Below are 14,730 nucleotides of genomic sequence, written 5' to 3'. Positions count from 1 at the left end.
TGGGTTCCATTAGCACTGATTTTCACCATTAAGAACAATGGAGAAAGGCTGCCTGGCTACCTAGACCTGCAGCGCCTCCTACTGCGGCTGTTGGAAGCCGGCTGGGCAGACCAGGACGAACGTCACGGACACTCGCCCATGTTTAGCACTAGGGGACCATCTGAAATAGCATTCCTACCCATAAATCCTCCCTGCTCAGAGGGGCTGGAGAGGGACAGCGGAGGCCCAGCCCCAAATGCTTCTTGCCTGGGCTGTTATGAGAGGGTGTTGGCACTTGCAGGCACTTGCGTTTAAGGTGGAAGGAGTGAGAACAGAGGAGGTGCTCACAATCTAAAACAGTTCTGGAAAGGCTGCCCTGGGAGCGAGAGGCGGCCGTTAGCAGAACTATTCTCTCACAGCCGTGAGCCCGCACCCAAGCATGTCCTGGGTGCCTAGCACACACCCAACACTGTGGGGTGCAGAAATCTATAGCACAAAGCTGAGCTGTCCTCACGTCTGGGATGCAAACAAGGATCAAGGAAAGTATGAATGTGCAATACTTTTCCTGTTTCTCCTCTGTATCAGGAAATTGGAAATGAATTTTTGAAGCGGGCCATTCACCTTGTCCATGAATCCTTTCCTGAACATTTTCCTCATGGCCCACTCCTCCCCCTCCCCAAAGGCTCTCTTGTACCCCCTGCCCCCCGCCCCATGGGCCTCTAGAGCAGCACTTTGCTCTTACCTGCGCCCCACCTGTCTCCTTAGGGCAGTGGCTTGGTCGTCTTGTTTATGTGTATATCCCAAGCACCCAGCATAGGCTCTAGCAGGTGCTCCATAAATGTCTGTGGAGGCAGGATGATGGGGAGGGGAGGAAGGAGAAGGAAAATGCTTTTACTCAGTTTATCCCTCTTATAGGACAGGATTTACCACAATATAACATTTCTTTTCTTTATGTGAATGCCAGTGGACAGCTGGTCCTGTCTGGGAAAAATGAGTTTGGAGAGTCCAGGGACTTTCCCCAGTATTGTCAACATCAGTGACCTGGGTCGGGCCAGGGGTACACCAAGCCAGGGCCCCTGCTCCCCAGAGCCCCTCCAGCACAGCAGAATTTCAGCATCTGTCCCCTCCTGGCAGGGCTCTGCCATGGGCCCCGACCGACAAGAAGGCCAAGCGTGGGCCCGTCCCTGAGGGCCCACAGCCGGGCCAGATGCGGCCTTCCCAGACCACCCGCCACGGGAACCGCTCAGAGTGCAGGTTCTGAAACAGCGGTCTTCAGGTGGCCCCACACCCTGCGTTTCTAACAGGTGCCCTGGCAAGGTCAATGCTGCCCGTCCAGGGGCCGCCCTCTGAGACGCACGGATCTATGTCACCGGTACAGAACGGACACAAAAAAACGGGCAAACGAAACCAGTCCCTGGACTCGGGGCCCCAGGCCAGATACAGGGGTCACTAGAGGGGGCTCATTCCCTGGGAGGTGGTTATAGGGCTGCTCCGCAGGGCCACCAGCACCCCTACTCCGCGGGCACCCGCAGAACCAAGTCCCGGCCAAACAGCAAAGCTGCCAGAGAGACCACAGCGACCAGCGGCCCGCGAGCCCCGGGGGTGTCTGGCACCGCCCCCTCCCTCACTCCTCCCCTCCCCTCCCGACACCGCCCCCTCCCCCTCCCGGTACCGCCCCTATTGACCCTGGCACCGCCCCCTCCCTCTCCCGGTACCGCCCCTATTGACCCTGGCACCGCCCCCTCCTCTTCCCAGCTCCGCCTCCTCCTCCTGACACCGCCCCCCTCCTCCTGTCACCGCCCCCTTCTCCTGTCACCGCCCCCTCCTCGCGTTTCCTCCGGCTCTTTTCAGAGGAGCTCCCGGAATCCCCGTCCCCTGCGATCTGGAGCCTAGCGTTGCGCAGTCTTTCATTTCTAGGAAACACTGAGTAGAAATGAAACCGAAACCGAACCTGAATCCCCTGGAAAATTCGCGATGGAGGTGGGGGAGTGGCTCAGAGTCACCCAGGACGCCCCTGCAGGGCCAGAGCCGACCTCCCACCCAGCGTTCGTTCACCCTGGAAACACTGACCGCGTTCGTGCCAGGATCCCGGGCGCACAGCAGACAGCACGGACCTCGTGTCCTCGGCTGGCCGGTGCTCAGCCTGCAGGCAGATGCTAGGCAGTGTGCAAAGGCCACGTGTGATGAAGGGCTTGCAGGGCAGGCGCGGACGGCTCTGGGAAGAGGGCGCCAGCCTGGAAGAAGAGGTGCCGGAGCCCAGCGCAGAGCCCAGAAGGAGCCCCTGAGCGGGGGACGTTCATGTCGTGAAGAGGGTGTTTCAGTGAAGCCCTGAACACCAGCTGCGCGGTTTGGAATTGTGCTCTGTGCCTCAGGGGGGCACCGCGCAGCACCGTAACCAAGGTGTCAGCTTCCTAGGTATTTGAGGAAATGCACCTGCTCCGAGGTGGGGAGCCCACGCCACACAGCGGGCAGGCGGCTTTCCACTGACACCAGCTCAGCCCTCCCTGGCCAGGCCGTGCAGGTGCGGGAGGGCTGGGCAAGGTCCGGAGAGCTGGAGACCCCTGGGGAACCCATGACTGCACAGGCAGTGGGACTAAGGGAGTGGGAATGTTTGGTCACCATTATGCTTCCCCTGTGGATGCTGTGTTTTTGCACCATGAAAGAAAGCAAAATTCATGACCCCTCAATTAATTGTGTCAAAGGGAGGTTAGGCCCTGGAGACTCACTCAGCAACGCTGCTGTTTTTCCTTCATGGTGCATGGCCTGACATTTTGTATTAAGACTGTCAGTGGAAAAGAACTCAAACTCCGTAAAGTAATTTAAAGAGGTTTATTCTGAGCCGAATATGTATGACCATGGCCCAAAGAGCCACGCCCAAGAAGCCTTGAGCAAGTGGTCTCACATGGCTGGGTCACAGTTTGGTTTTATACACTTCAGGGAGACAGGAATTACACATAAAGTCATAAATCAATACATGGAAGATATACATTGGTTTGCCCCCAAAAGGCATGACCTTTGGAAGCAGTGCATTACAGGTTCTAGGTGGATTTAAAGATTCTTTGATTTGTAATTGGTTAAAGATATGAAGCTTTGTCTAAAGCCTTGGGATGTTTCAAGTTAAGATAAGGAAGTGTCAGAGACAAGCCACTGGACATAGACTGGACATATACCCAGACTGAAGTGATCTGTTAAATAAATTGATGACCTGCAGGTGTGGTCTAAGCTTGTCTTGCACGGTCTTAGGCTTGTTAATGAATCGCTAAGGACATCTCCAAGAAGGGAGGGGGCATGAGGAGGCATATCTGACCTCCCTTCTCTTGGCCAGCAGCTCAGCTTTAGGGTATTTCTGGGGTCCCCTTGGCCAAGAGGAGGTCCCCTCAGTCACCTGGAGGGCTTAAGATTTTGTTTTAGTTCACAAGATGTTATACATTAATCAGGCCACCCATTCCTCTCTTGAACATACCTCTCTTTGATGCCTGAGGTAGAGAGCCCTGTGACTGTCATCTCTCTACAGTGTAATGTTAAGCAGTGTAATGTTACCTTGGAACAGGTAACTGTAACCAGTGAAATGTGTGCAAACGACCCATTAGCCTGGCATGGAGAATGCTGGGATACTGCTCCCTGTTTTGCCTATATAAATGACCCCTACTCTGACCCCATTTCATGTAGTCCGTGTTTCTAGCTGGTCATCCTGAAACTGTGAGCTTGTATAAACTCTCTTTTAACTAAATCCTGACCCCTCTGATTACTTTAGGTTTGACAGCCGGATACATTTTACTGGAGGGAGGAAAACACTAAGAGGGCAGGACCGAGGCTGTGCCGTAGTGGGGGCCCCAGAGACGGAGATAGCTGGTGAGAAATAAAAATAACATCCTAAGCCCCATACCAACTGAACAGATCCCCTCTTGGCCAAGGGGACCCCGGAGAAACCTTAAAACTGAAATTTGGGCTGGGACAGGATGGGAGGTCAGACGCACCTCGTTATACCCCCTCCCTCGCTAACCGCCATCAGGCTTTCTGCCCTAGTGGGTTAAACAGAACTAGACCTTTGGAAAGACTTGCCCCACTGCTGACTTCTACCAACCTAGTAACTGCTCCTCCTGTTTTGCAGTTTCGACACAACTAACCAGCACTCCTGGCTGCTGAGACCACTGACCACAGAGTGGTTCTGGCCAGGCTCTGGAGGCTGTGCACAGAGGGCCTCTGCCTCACCTCTTGCTGTCGGAGGGCCGAAAACTCCACCCTTGCATCATGCTAATGCCGTCACTTTCTGAACATGGGTCCCACAACATAGCATGGGGCTCCATTGCACATCCACATGTTTCTCCTTCCTTAAATATCCCTGGCTCCTTCTATACCTCGTCAAATATGTGCACTCAGCCACCCCACTCCACATAAATTCCTATTCTCATTGCCCCTCCCTCCAAGCAGCTCTCAGCTTCTGCCAGAGGCTCTGCTTCCCAGTGGTCAGAATGGCCACCCGGGGGCTGTAACCCTTTATGAGAAATAAAGCTCTCCTTTCCAAATATATCAGCCTGTCATTCCTCAGTTGATGCTGGGCACTTCAATCCAATTAAATTCAGCTCACACGTAACTGAGTGTTTATGGGCCTGCCAGGCCTGGTGGTAGGCGCTGGGAAAATACAAGCTTGGTAAGACTTCCTCACCCTGCCCTCATGGTGGTGACAGCCCCATCAAGGAGGTGGTCATATCCCCCCTCTCCAGAACATTCACCAGAGAGGCAAGAGCATCTTAACCTGAACTAAATTTGGTTCCACCCAGGCTTTCCCTGACCAGGACCTAAGGCCGGGGCAGGTTCTGGGCCTTGGGGCTGTTTGGGGATGACCCTTCCTAATCACAGGAGTCTTTGGGGGCCTTAAGGACTCTGAGCTGTGCTAAGGAGGATGGAGGTGAGGTGCCAGGAGCCCCCAAAGGGAAATGCCATTCCCCACCCACAGGCTGTAAGCCCCGGGGAATGGGAGCCCCCACAGGGAGGGCCACCCCTGCGTCTACTTGACCTCAGCCCCCTCTCCCCCAATTCCATCCTGGAGAAATCAGATGAGCCAAACTCCAGGGAGGCCTTGGAGTGGGCAAAGCAAATGGAAAGCAGGAAGATGGTGCGGGTGTGCACGCAGTGGGGGTGCGGGTGGGGGGCGAGAGGGAGCTGCAGCCATCAGCGCTCAGTGGCTGGGAATCCCCGCTGGGGCCCGACAGATCCCAGCGGCCCATCGCGGGAACTGAAGACGCCAACCGCCACTGCACCTGCTCCGGAGACCGGCTGCAGCCCAGGTTTGGATGACTCAGGACTTAGAGTAAGAGCAGCGGCTGGAGCGCCTGAATCCTGGAAAAGGCAAACGCAGGCCGCGGGGCGCCGCCCCAGCTTCTGATTCAGGGGGTCTGCGTCGGCCCAAGAATCTGCATTTCTCAGGAGCACCGCCCCCCCACTCTGCAGGCAGGTGCTGCGGGGTGGGGCGCACGCGGACCCCAGGCCGGCTCGGTTTCGTTTCCCCGGCGTGGCCGCCAGCCCCTGCGTGGCCTGGGAGTTTCGTTTCCCCGCGGCCGGGGGCGGGGCCCCGAGCCCCTTAAAGCGGCGGAGCGCGTGGCTGCGCCACATCTGCGCTGCGCAGGGACCGGTGAGTGTCGCCCCGAGCTCCGCATCCCCGGCCGACGAGGGGAGCTCAGAGGGGAGCGTCCGTGGCGGAGGCAAGCGCTCCGGGGCGGGGGCACTGCAGGGGCACGTTCTCGGCTGCTAGTAATAATAACAATAATAACAATACGGGCGATGATGGACAAGCTCAGGCCACGCTCCATCCTAGCTCCGACCGACAAACGGCCGAGGCTTATGGGATGGCCCATCAAAAACAGGCCCCTGACCGGAGGCTTTCCCTAGAGACGGGCAAGGTGGAGGGGACGGGAGCGGGGTCGGGGGTCTCCCAGGGACTCCGCGGAGGCAGGGCTGGGAAAGTTGCAGCCCACGTTGCAGGTACTGCTGCGTGGGGCCGCGAGCCCACCTGTCTGTGGATTTAAATTTTCTGCTACGGAGTGCAAACAGCACGAGTCCAAGTGCAGGCAGTCGCCTGGAAGGGCAGATTCCGGGGGTCGCCATCGATCTTGAGTGAGGGGGTCCCAATCCGGGGAAGAAGGCGCGGTGGGCAGAGACTGGGCCCGAGCAGGAAGCCAGGCGCCTGGGGGTTGGGGAGGAGGCCCGGACTTCGCAGTTGGGTGGGCAGCGCGGAGGGGGTGGGGGGAGGCCGGGCGGTCATAGGGAGATGGAACCCGCGCCGCGCAGACCTGCCCCCCCCCCGCCCCCGCCTCCCCCCTCGCACCTCCCCCAGGGGGTGACCGCTGAGCCGTGAATGTGGGATGGTCGGAATTACTTGGTCCAATTTTAAATGAAGATTTTTATCGGAAGCAGGGTCAAAGGATGTTCACCCCCAGATGTCAGTCCCAGAGGGCTCCTAAAATGTCTAATGGTGTCATCTTTTCAGCTTTGGACCGCGTAGCCGTGGGGGTGCATACGCCTGCCGTTGTTTCCTTCCTCGCCCTCTGCTGCCACCTCCGGAGGCCCAGCTCAGCTTGCTTTGGTAGGTAGCAGTTGCATTTGGTCTAAAGTGCAAGCTGTTCCCCCTTTTATTCACAAAAAATGTAAATGCCAGCAGGCTTCGGAGGTAAAAACACTCTGAGAAGAAAAAGTGAATGTTAAGTCCTGCAAGAGTTATTTTCAAAACCAGACTGAATTGTGTTGGGAAAGTTGCAGATTCTTGCATCTTAGGCATTTTCTGGACATGCCTCGTAGGTGGTCCTTATTAGGGGTTCTGGGGCTGGAAGGGGGCTGAATGCTACCTCCCATCTCCTCTCCTCTGTGGGGTCTCAGCAGAGGAATCTTCCCCACAAGGACGGAAACCCCCTGGACAACCCTCGATCTTGTCCTCACCCCACCACAGGAATTATGTGGCCAACACTGCAGTAGGCTGGGTCTGGAAGTGGCAGGAAAACTCCTGATCCCTGAAATCTGGAGTGGAGGGGGCAGCCATTGCACCCTCTCCCCTCCCGCCAGCAGGGACAGCAGGTACTTGAGAAGGCACAGGCCTGTCCTGGGCAGGAATGGAAAGAGCGTCCTGAGTTCTGGCAGCTGCTCCCCTCCCTAACCCCAACCTTAGGATGAGAGAAGAGCCTGGGACATGACCCCGCCCATGCCCGACTCACATCTCAGGCTCCAACCAGTGGGGGTGTGCAGTAGTGAGGGGATGGGGGGCTGGAAAGCAGAGAGGTGGGAGCTGTGCCCGGATTCCCTGCAGCCCCCTCTGCAAACCTCGGGCGCAGGTGAGATACTTCAGGAATAATTTGGGGCTGAGAGGCAGGGGTCGCCACCTCTAGATTCTCCCAAGGCCAGAATTGGTGGATGCACTTGGTTGCTGAGTGTCATTGATAAATAAGAAACTGGCTGGAACTATTGAGATTGCCCTGCTGCTGAAATCCAAACTGATCCTCAAAGATGATCCAAGAAAGAAATAAACATTTATGGTTTACAGACAAAAGCCATGAGGTTTAGCTTTCAGGGAATCTCATTTTGTGAAACAAACAGGGGAGGGAATAGACTCAAAGTCCTGTTTCAGCTGATTGAGTCAAACCATGGTCACGAGCTGCAAGTCCTGGGGACCAAAGATGTCTCTTGAGTGGTTACAGCAAAGCCACCTGAGGCAGCCGCAGCCCAGAACACTGGCACTCCAGAGGGGCAGATGGAGTGGTGTCTTCAGCATGGAACCCAGGACACCCTGGGCACCTGAGGTCTTTCCAAAGGCATGGAGAGTTTTAGGGCATACATGTCCAGATTGCGAACTCCATGAGGACCCTTTAAAACTGATCACCTTTCATAACCACCACCTTCACACCTTACAAAAGGAATACATACCTCTCTCCCTTTCCAAATCGAACAAGGATACAACCGTGCATGCCCTGGAAGCATATAAACCTGGGGACAGGAAAGGGCAATTTACATGTTGGTGTCTGGGATGTGTTCTTTAGCCAAGGCATCATGAACCAGTGCCAGGGCTCGCAGACTTTCCTGACTCACACGTGCTTCTGTTCAGCACAGTGTGATGGGAGAATCGGGGCGTTGGCTCAGCTTAGGATGTCCTGAATCTAGATATGTTACAGACCAGGGTGACAGGCCGGGGTGATGAGGGGTTTTGTTTTAACAATCTGTCCCTTCAACCCCACTAGTATTGACCAAGATTGCATGGCTCTCTGGGAAGGGTCCCATGAGAAGAAGCCCAGAGAGCATCAGTACAAATTGTTGACCCAGGCAGCAAATTTGCAGCAAGACTCGGTGTCTTATCCACTCATCTTAGAATTAAAATAGTCAAGATATATAAAAAAGATTCTGGGATATTGGAATCTGCTTCCGAGCACGCCCCTTCTGCATCTGCACCATTCTCAGCAGCGGGGCCGGCCGTGGCGAGGGCTCTCCCCTGTTCGCCAGGTTTGGGTCTCATTAGTACACTTTGCTTGATTTCAAGGAGGTGCAGGAGAACAGCTCCCCATTTCCACCCAACTGTTGACGTTACATCTTCACAAAAAGGAGCATATATTGGAGGTAAGTTGGTGCTTTGTGTTTTTTAGAACGTTTATGTTGAGTCATAGGAGAAAAATTTTCATTTACTTTTATTCAAGATTATTAGATGCTATAAAATTTAATATTCAGAGACTATGGTCCTGGAACTTTTTAAGAATGAATTTTACATGTATATATGTATTTGTGATGCAGACAAGTATGATAAGGTGGTCAATTAAGTGCTTCCAAGAATAAAATGAATGACATTAAGATATACTTACGTGGAGGAAATGGGATGAAAATATGAAATCAGCGATCAAAAGGAGCAGCATAGACTACTTAGAGTTCATACACTGTTTTAAGCTAAAGGTCTGGGTATCAAATCGCCATAGTATTTAGATTCCCTTGTCTACATTAGAAAGAGTTCTATAACAATTTTATATTTAAATGTAAATTTTTGAAAGGCATCAGAAATTATATCCTTTGCGACTATTTAAATTTATAGTGAAAATATTTTTGATGTTCAACCTAAAATTTTGAGAGGAAATACCTAGTTTTAAAAAAATCTATTAAAGTATGGAGGTATATTCTTGAAGAGCCTTGAGCTGGGGTGCAGTGTTTGTCTTCATTTGTTTCTGTGGGTTCCCCTGTCACTTCTCTTTCAGTGAATAAAGAATTAATGAGCATGCACTGTGCCCTGGGGGCTCCTCTAAGCTCTGGGGACATCACAGTGAATAATTGGTCAGAGCCCCTGTCCTCTGGATCTTGCCTTCCAGCGGTGGGTTTGGTTCCATGATGGAATATACCCAGCTTCTGATCTGTCCCATACTGATCGCTTCATTTTAACTTAATTTACAAAGGAAGAAGATGGTTCTTTCCGAAGTGGAAATCGCAAAACCTGATTCAGCTTCTGCATCTGCCAATCTGTTGCTAAATGGAGATATTAGTATGGCTAAGAAAACTCAGGCCGTGGTAAGTTGCTGTCTGAAAGTCACGTTAGCCACGGTGTCTTCGCTAAAGACATCACATGAACTGTGCCCATTTGAGGCTGCCACTGCCCGGGGATGGCTGCTTCCTCGCCTTCCCTGGGGCAGGATGCAGATCCAGATCCTCTATTCACTCTGCTGGGCCAACTGGCAGCCAAGTGTAGACGTTTTGCCTTCGCTGACTCTGGCCGGGGGCCATGGTGGTCTGGGAAACCAGACCAGATGTCGATGGCTCAGGTGGGAATCGGCCTGGCCCTGGGTCCAAGGAGCACTGCATTTCCCTGCTCACATCCTGGGTCAGGCTCAAGCTACAAACCCTCTGAGGTGCCATTAGGACATTGTCTCCTTCGGGAAGCCACGTGGTGTCTTTCTTGCCCAGAATCAAGACATATTTTTAGTGGGAGCAAAACCTGGCCTCCGGAATCAGTCCGGCCTGCATTTGGTCACGACACTGACACTTTCAGCTGTCTGTTGTAAAGCCTGGTTTTCTGTCTCTAAAATGGGAATAATAGTAGTCTTTGCTTCCTGTAGCTGTCGAGAGGAGTCAGTGCAGGCAACGTCTGGGCACCTAGAAAGTGCCCAGTTCCTTGTCACCACGTTTCAGAAGCATGGGTCATCGGCCTGCTTCAGGTCGCCTCTGGCCTCCTAAGCAATGCTAAACAATTTTTAAAACAGTGTTAGAAACAAGATTGAAGGACATAGAAAAATAAGAAGGGCCACCCATCTTTCCACCACCCTAATATCACTGTTTCCCCTTCTCCGTGTTTGCCTCCCATGTATGTCTCTGCCTGGCCGCAAGCGTCAGGGTTTGGGGCAGGAGGAACTCACACCCTCACACCCACCTGCTTTGGCAGCAGCTTGGCCTTTTCCAGTCCAGGTGAACAGGGCCCGTCTTGTGATCCGGCAGTTCCACTTCTGGGTACAGACTGCGGTTCTCAAAGTGAGGTCCCCAGACCGGTCGAATCAGCACTGCCTGGGAAGTTGTTTGACTTGCACTTTATCAGCCCCTCTCCCTGCTGTCAGACCCAGTGAATTAGAAGCTCCAGGGGCAGGGCCTCCAGGTGATTCTGCTGCCGGCTGTAGTTTGGAAACCGCTGTGCAAACTCTTGCACGTGCCCCGTGGCATAGCAGCATTGTTTATAACAGCAAAACCGGGGTCGGTACAAGGGCCCGTCAGTGGTGCAGTGGGTTCCGGACTGTGGTGTGCTCATGCAGCAGAATTCTACACAGTAGTGCAGTGAACAGACTGGAGTTCCAGGCATCGACATGGCTACGTCTAATAAACAACGATGAACCAAAGCATCAAGTCACAGAAGAAATATACAGTGTGATCCCATTGATACAAAATTCCCAAACAGACAACGATAAGCAATATACCATCCAGGGACAAGATGTATAGGTGGTGAAACTATTCAGGAAAGCAAGGACGTGATTGCCACAAGCCTCGGGATAGAGGGGCCCTCCGGAGGTGAGGGGTAGTGGGAGGGAGGTGAGTAAGGAGGTGTGTGGAATGTCTTAAGTGCCGGGAATGTTTGTGTTCTTAACCCGGTGGTTGGACATGCCTATTTGCTTTGTTATTTATGTTTTATAAACTCTTATAAACGGGTGATATAAAGACATGAAGACAAAACAAAACAAAAAATTCATACGGAAAACTAAGACCAAGGCTGTGGATTGCATCCGCGCATTCTGTATGCGGATGCAATCCACAGTGCTGCTTTCTCCACGGGGGTCACTTTGCCCCCTGGACTGGGTGGCCACGTCCAGAGACATTTAGGTCGTCACAACTCCGGGTGAATAGTAAATAGTGCATAAAGGCCTGGGATTTGGCTAACCCTCTTACAGTGCGTAGGACAGCCCTCCACCGCAGAGAACTGTCTGGCCCCAAATAGGAACAGTTGCTCGCCCTGATATAAAGAAACTATCCCAGTAAAAATTTACGAATATGGTGAAGCATGCACAAAAATAGGCATTAAAAGGAAACAGGTAAAAAATAAAATGATTTTCTTATATTTTCTCCCTAGACCCCAATCAGCCCACTTTGGGAAAATTGCCTCAAGCCCCTGGTGGGTGGCAGGATGCGTGTGACCCGTTTTTCTCCTTAAAGAACCATGGCTGGCATCTCAGGGTCTGACTGGCATCTCAGGGTCTGGCTGGCATCTCAGGGTCTGACTGGCACCTCAGGGTCTGAGTGGCATCTCAGGGTCTGACTGGCATCTCAGGGTCTGGCTGGCATCTCAGGGTCTGAGTGGCATCTCAGGGTCTGAGTGGCATCTCGGGGTCTGACTGGCATCTCAGCATCATGGCTGCAAGGATGGGCCGGGGGGTGGGCGGGGTGGGGAGGGAAGTGTCTGCTCTGCTTAGAAAGTCCTGAGCAGCTAATTGTGTCTTTAAACCCTTCTTTGCCTAAAAACATTTATAGTGGGAGTTTCTCATATTTTTGTTGTTCGTTTGTTTATATTTCTCTAACTTTTTGAAGTATGTTACACAGAACAACAATTCCTTTAGCCATTATTCTGATAAGCCACTGAAATTTTCATGTACGCCTTCTCTGTGGTTTTTATATTTACTTTCACCTTTTAAAAAGATCAGTTTTATTGAGATATAATTTACATATCACAAAATCCCACTAATTTCAAGTATTGTATGTTTAATTTGCATTTCTCCAGTAATTAATGATATTTAACATCTTTTTTCGTGTGCTGTTTTGCCACCCATCTAACTTCTTTGAAGTGTCCGTCCAAATCTTGTGCCCATTTTTTAATCGGATTGTGTTCTTATTATTGAGTTTTGAGAGTTCTTTATGTATTTTGGGTACAAGTCAGGCCGGGCGCGGTGGCTCACGCCTGTAATCCTAGCACTCTGGGAGGCCAAGGTGGGCGGATCGTTTGAGCTCAGGAGTTCGAGACCAGCCTGAGCAAGAGCGAGACCCCATCTCTACTAAAAATAGAAAGAAATTAATGGACAGCTAAAAATATATATAGAAAAAATTAGCCGGGCATGGTGGTGCATGCCTGTAGTCCCAGCTACTCGGGAGGCTGAGACAGGAGGATCGCTTGAGCTCAGGAGTTTGAGGTTGCTGTGAGCTAGGCTGACGCCACGGCACTCACTCTAGCCTGGGCAACAGAGTGAGACTCTGTCTCAAAAAAAAAAAAACAAAAAAAAAAGAACAAGTCCTTTGCATACATGCTTTGCAAACACTTACTTCCAGATTATGGCTTGACTGTTCATTCTTTTAATAATCTCTTTTAAAGATCACATGTTTTGAACTTTATGAAATTCAGTTGATCAATTAATTTGTTATTTTTTTCCCCATTTGATTTGATTTGATTTTTTTTCAGGGTACATGTGATAATTTAATACATTTGTATAATTTGTAAAGATCAAATCAGTATAATTGGGAGATCCATCATCTTAAATATTTGTCTTTTCTTTATGCTAGAAACATCTGAATTATTCTCTTCTAGCTATTATCAGTTGGTTCTTTTATGGATTGTGGATTTGGGGCCATGTTTAAGAAATCATTGCCTAACTCATGGTCACCAAGATTTTCTCTTATGTTTTGTTCTACAAGTTCTATGATCCATTGTGGGTTAATTTTTGTATATAGTGTGAGGTATCAATGCAAGTTTATTTATTTTTGCACCTAGATATCCAATTGTCCTAGTGCCACTGGTTGGAAGGCCTATCATTTTTCTATGCATTGCTTTTGTACCTTTGTCAAAAATCACTTATGTGCTGGCCTAATTCTGGAGTATGTGTTCTGTTCCATTGATCTCTTTCTCGATTTTTACACAAGCACTATACTTTTTTGGTCACTTTAGCTTTATAATAACTATGGAAATTATTATAATAATCATATTAATTATTATTATAATAATTTCCATAATTATAATAATTATAGAAATTAGGTACTGCTAGCCCTCTGGTTTTGTTCTTCTTTTTCAAAGTCATTTTGACTATTCTAGCAATATTTAGGCCATTCATATTTATTGTGATTGATGATATAACTAGGTTTGAGAATATCATTTTGCTATTTGTTTTCTATTTGTCCCATCTGTCCTTCATTCCCCCTTTCCCCTTTTTCTATCTTCTTTTGGATTAATCAAGTATTTCTTATGATTCTATTTTGTCCCCTTTGTTGGCTTAGTAAGTATAACTTAGTGCTTATAGTATGTATCTTTAACTTAATAAGTCTACTTTGTAGGGATAGTATATCACTTCATGTATATATAAGAACCTTACAATAGTATACTTCCATCTCTCATCTTCCAGCCTTCATACTATTTTGATCATGCATTTTACTTTTATATGAGTCATAAACCCCATAATACATTGTTATTTTTTTGTTCAAGCATTCATTTATCTCTTAAAGATATTTAAGTAATAAGAAAAAGTATAGTAGTTGACACTTCTGGTGTGGTTTCCTTGGTGTAAATCAAGGTTTCTATGCAATATCATTTCCTTCTGCCTGAGGACTTCTGTAACATTTCCTGCAATGCAGGTCTGCTGATGATGAATTAGTTCAGTTTTTATATGTCTGAAAAAGTCTTTATTTTGCCTTCATTTTTAAAAGATACTTTTGCTGGGTATAGAATTCTAGGTCGATGATGTTTTTCAGTACTTTAAAATTGTTGCTGCACTGTCTTTTCGCTTGCCTTGTTTCTGATGAGAAATCTGCTGTCAATCTCACCTTTGTTCCTCTGTTTCTGGCTGCTTTTAGCATTTCCTTTTTATCACTGGTTTTGAGCAATTTGACTCTATTGTGCCTTGATGTAGCTCACGTTATATCTCCTGAGCTTGCAGTTTGTTGAGTTTCTTGGATCTTTGGGTTTATGGTTTTCATTAAGTTTGAGGATATTGTGTGTATTATTTCTTCAAATATTTTTTTCTGTCACTCTTCCACTCTCTTTTAGGGATTACAATAACTTATTAGGCTTTTTGAAGTTGGCTATCTTTGAAGGAGTGTTATGTGTAGGCCATGGCAGAATTCTCCGTTCTTGCTTTCTCCAGGGGGCCGAGTACAACCTGTGCAGCAAGTACGAGGAGAAGGTGCGCCCCTGCATTGACCTCATCGACTCGCTGCGGGCCCTGGGCGTGGAGCAGGACCTGGCCCTGCCGGCCATCGCTGTCATCGGGGACCAGAGCTCGGGCAAGAGCTCCGTGCTGGAGGCGCTGTCTGGAGTTGCCCTTCCCAGAGGCACCGGTAAGA

The 14,730-nt window shown here is 50.0% G+C and overlaps 1 protein-coding gene across 2 annotated transcripts in view; it reads left to right on the top strand.

Annotated features, from left to right (window-relative positions):
* The first annotated feature begins 5,592 nt into the window (after positions 1–5,592).
* The window catches only part of MX1 (MX dynamin like GTPase 1), a 29,647-nt gene continuing 20,509 nt past the window's right edge, over positions 5,593–14,730 (top strand). Inside the window, exons 1-5 of one of the 2 annotated variants that reach the window (XM_069474936.1) lie at positions 5,593–5,611; positions 6,467–6,562; positions 8,498–8,574; positions 9,393–9,504; positions 14,532–14,724. In XM_069474936.1, coding sequence (XP_069331037.1) covers positions 9,400–9,504; positions 14,532–14,724 — 298 coding nt within the window. In that variant the 5' untranslated portion in view covers positions 5,593–5,611; positions 6,467–6,562; positions 8,498–8,574; positions 9,393–9,399. Of the gene's footprint in view, positions 5,612–6,466; positions 6,563–8,476; positions 8,575–9,392; positions 9,505–14,531; positions 14,725–14,730 lie in introns of both variants that reach the window. The other variant, XM_069474937.1, reaches the window with a different exon arrangement.

This window comes from Eulemur rufifrons, chromosome 7 (assembly GCF_041146395.1).
Source record: "Eulemur rufifrons isolate Redbay chromosome 7, OSU_ERuf_1, whole genome shotgun sequence".
Classification (NCBI taxonomy): domain Eukaryota; kingdom Metazoa; phylum Chordata; class Mammalia; order Primates; family Lemuridae; genus Eulemur; species Eulemur rufifrons.
Note: the sequence above shows the minus strand (reverse complement) of the source record. Positions and strands in the feature narration are given on the sequence as shown.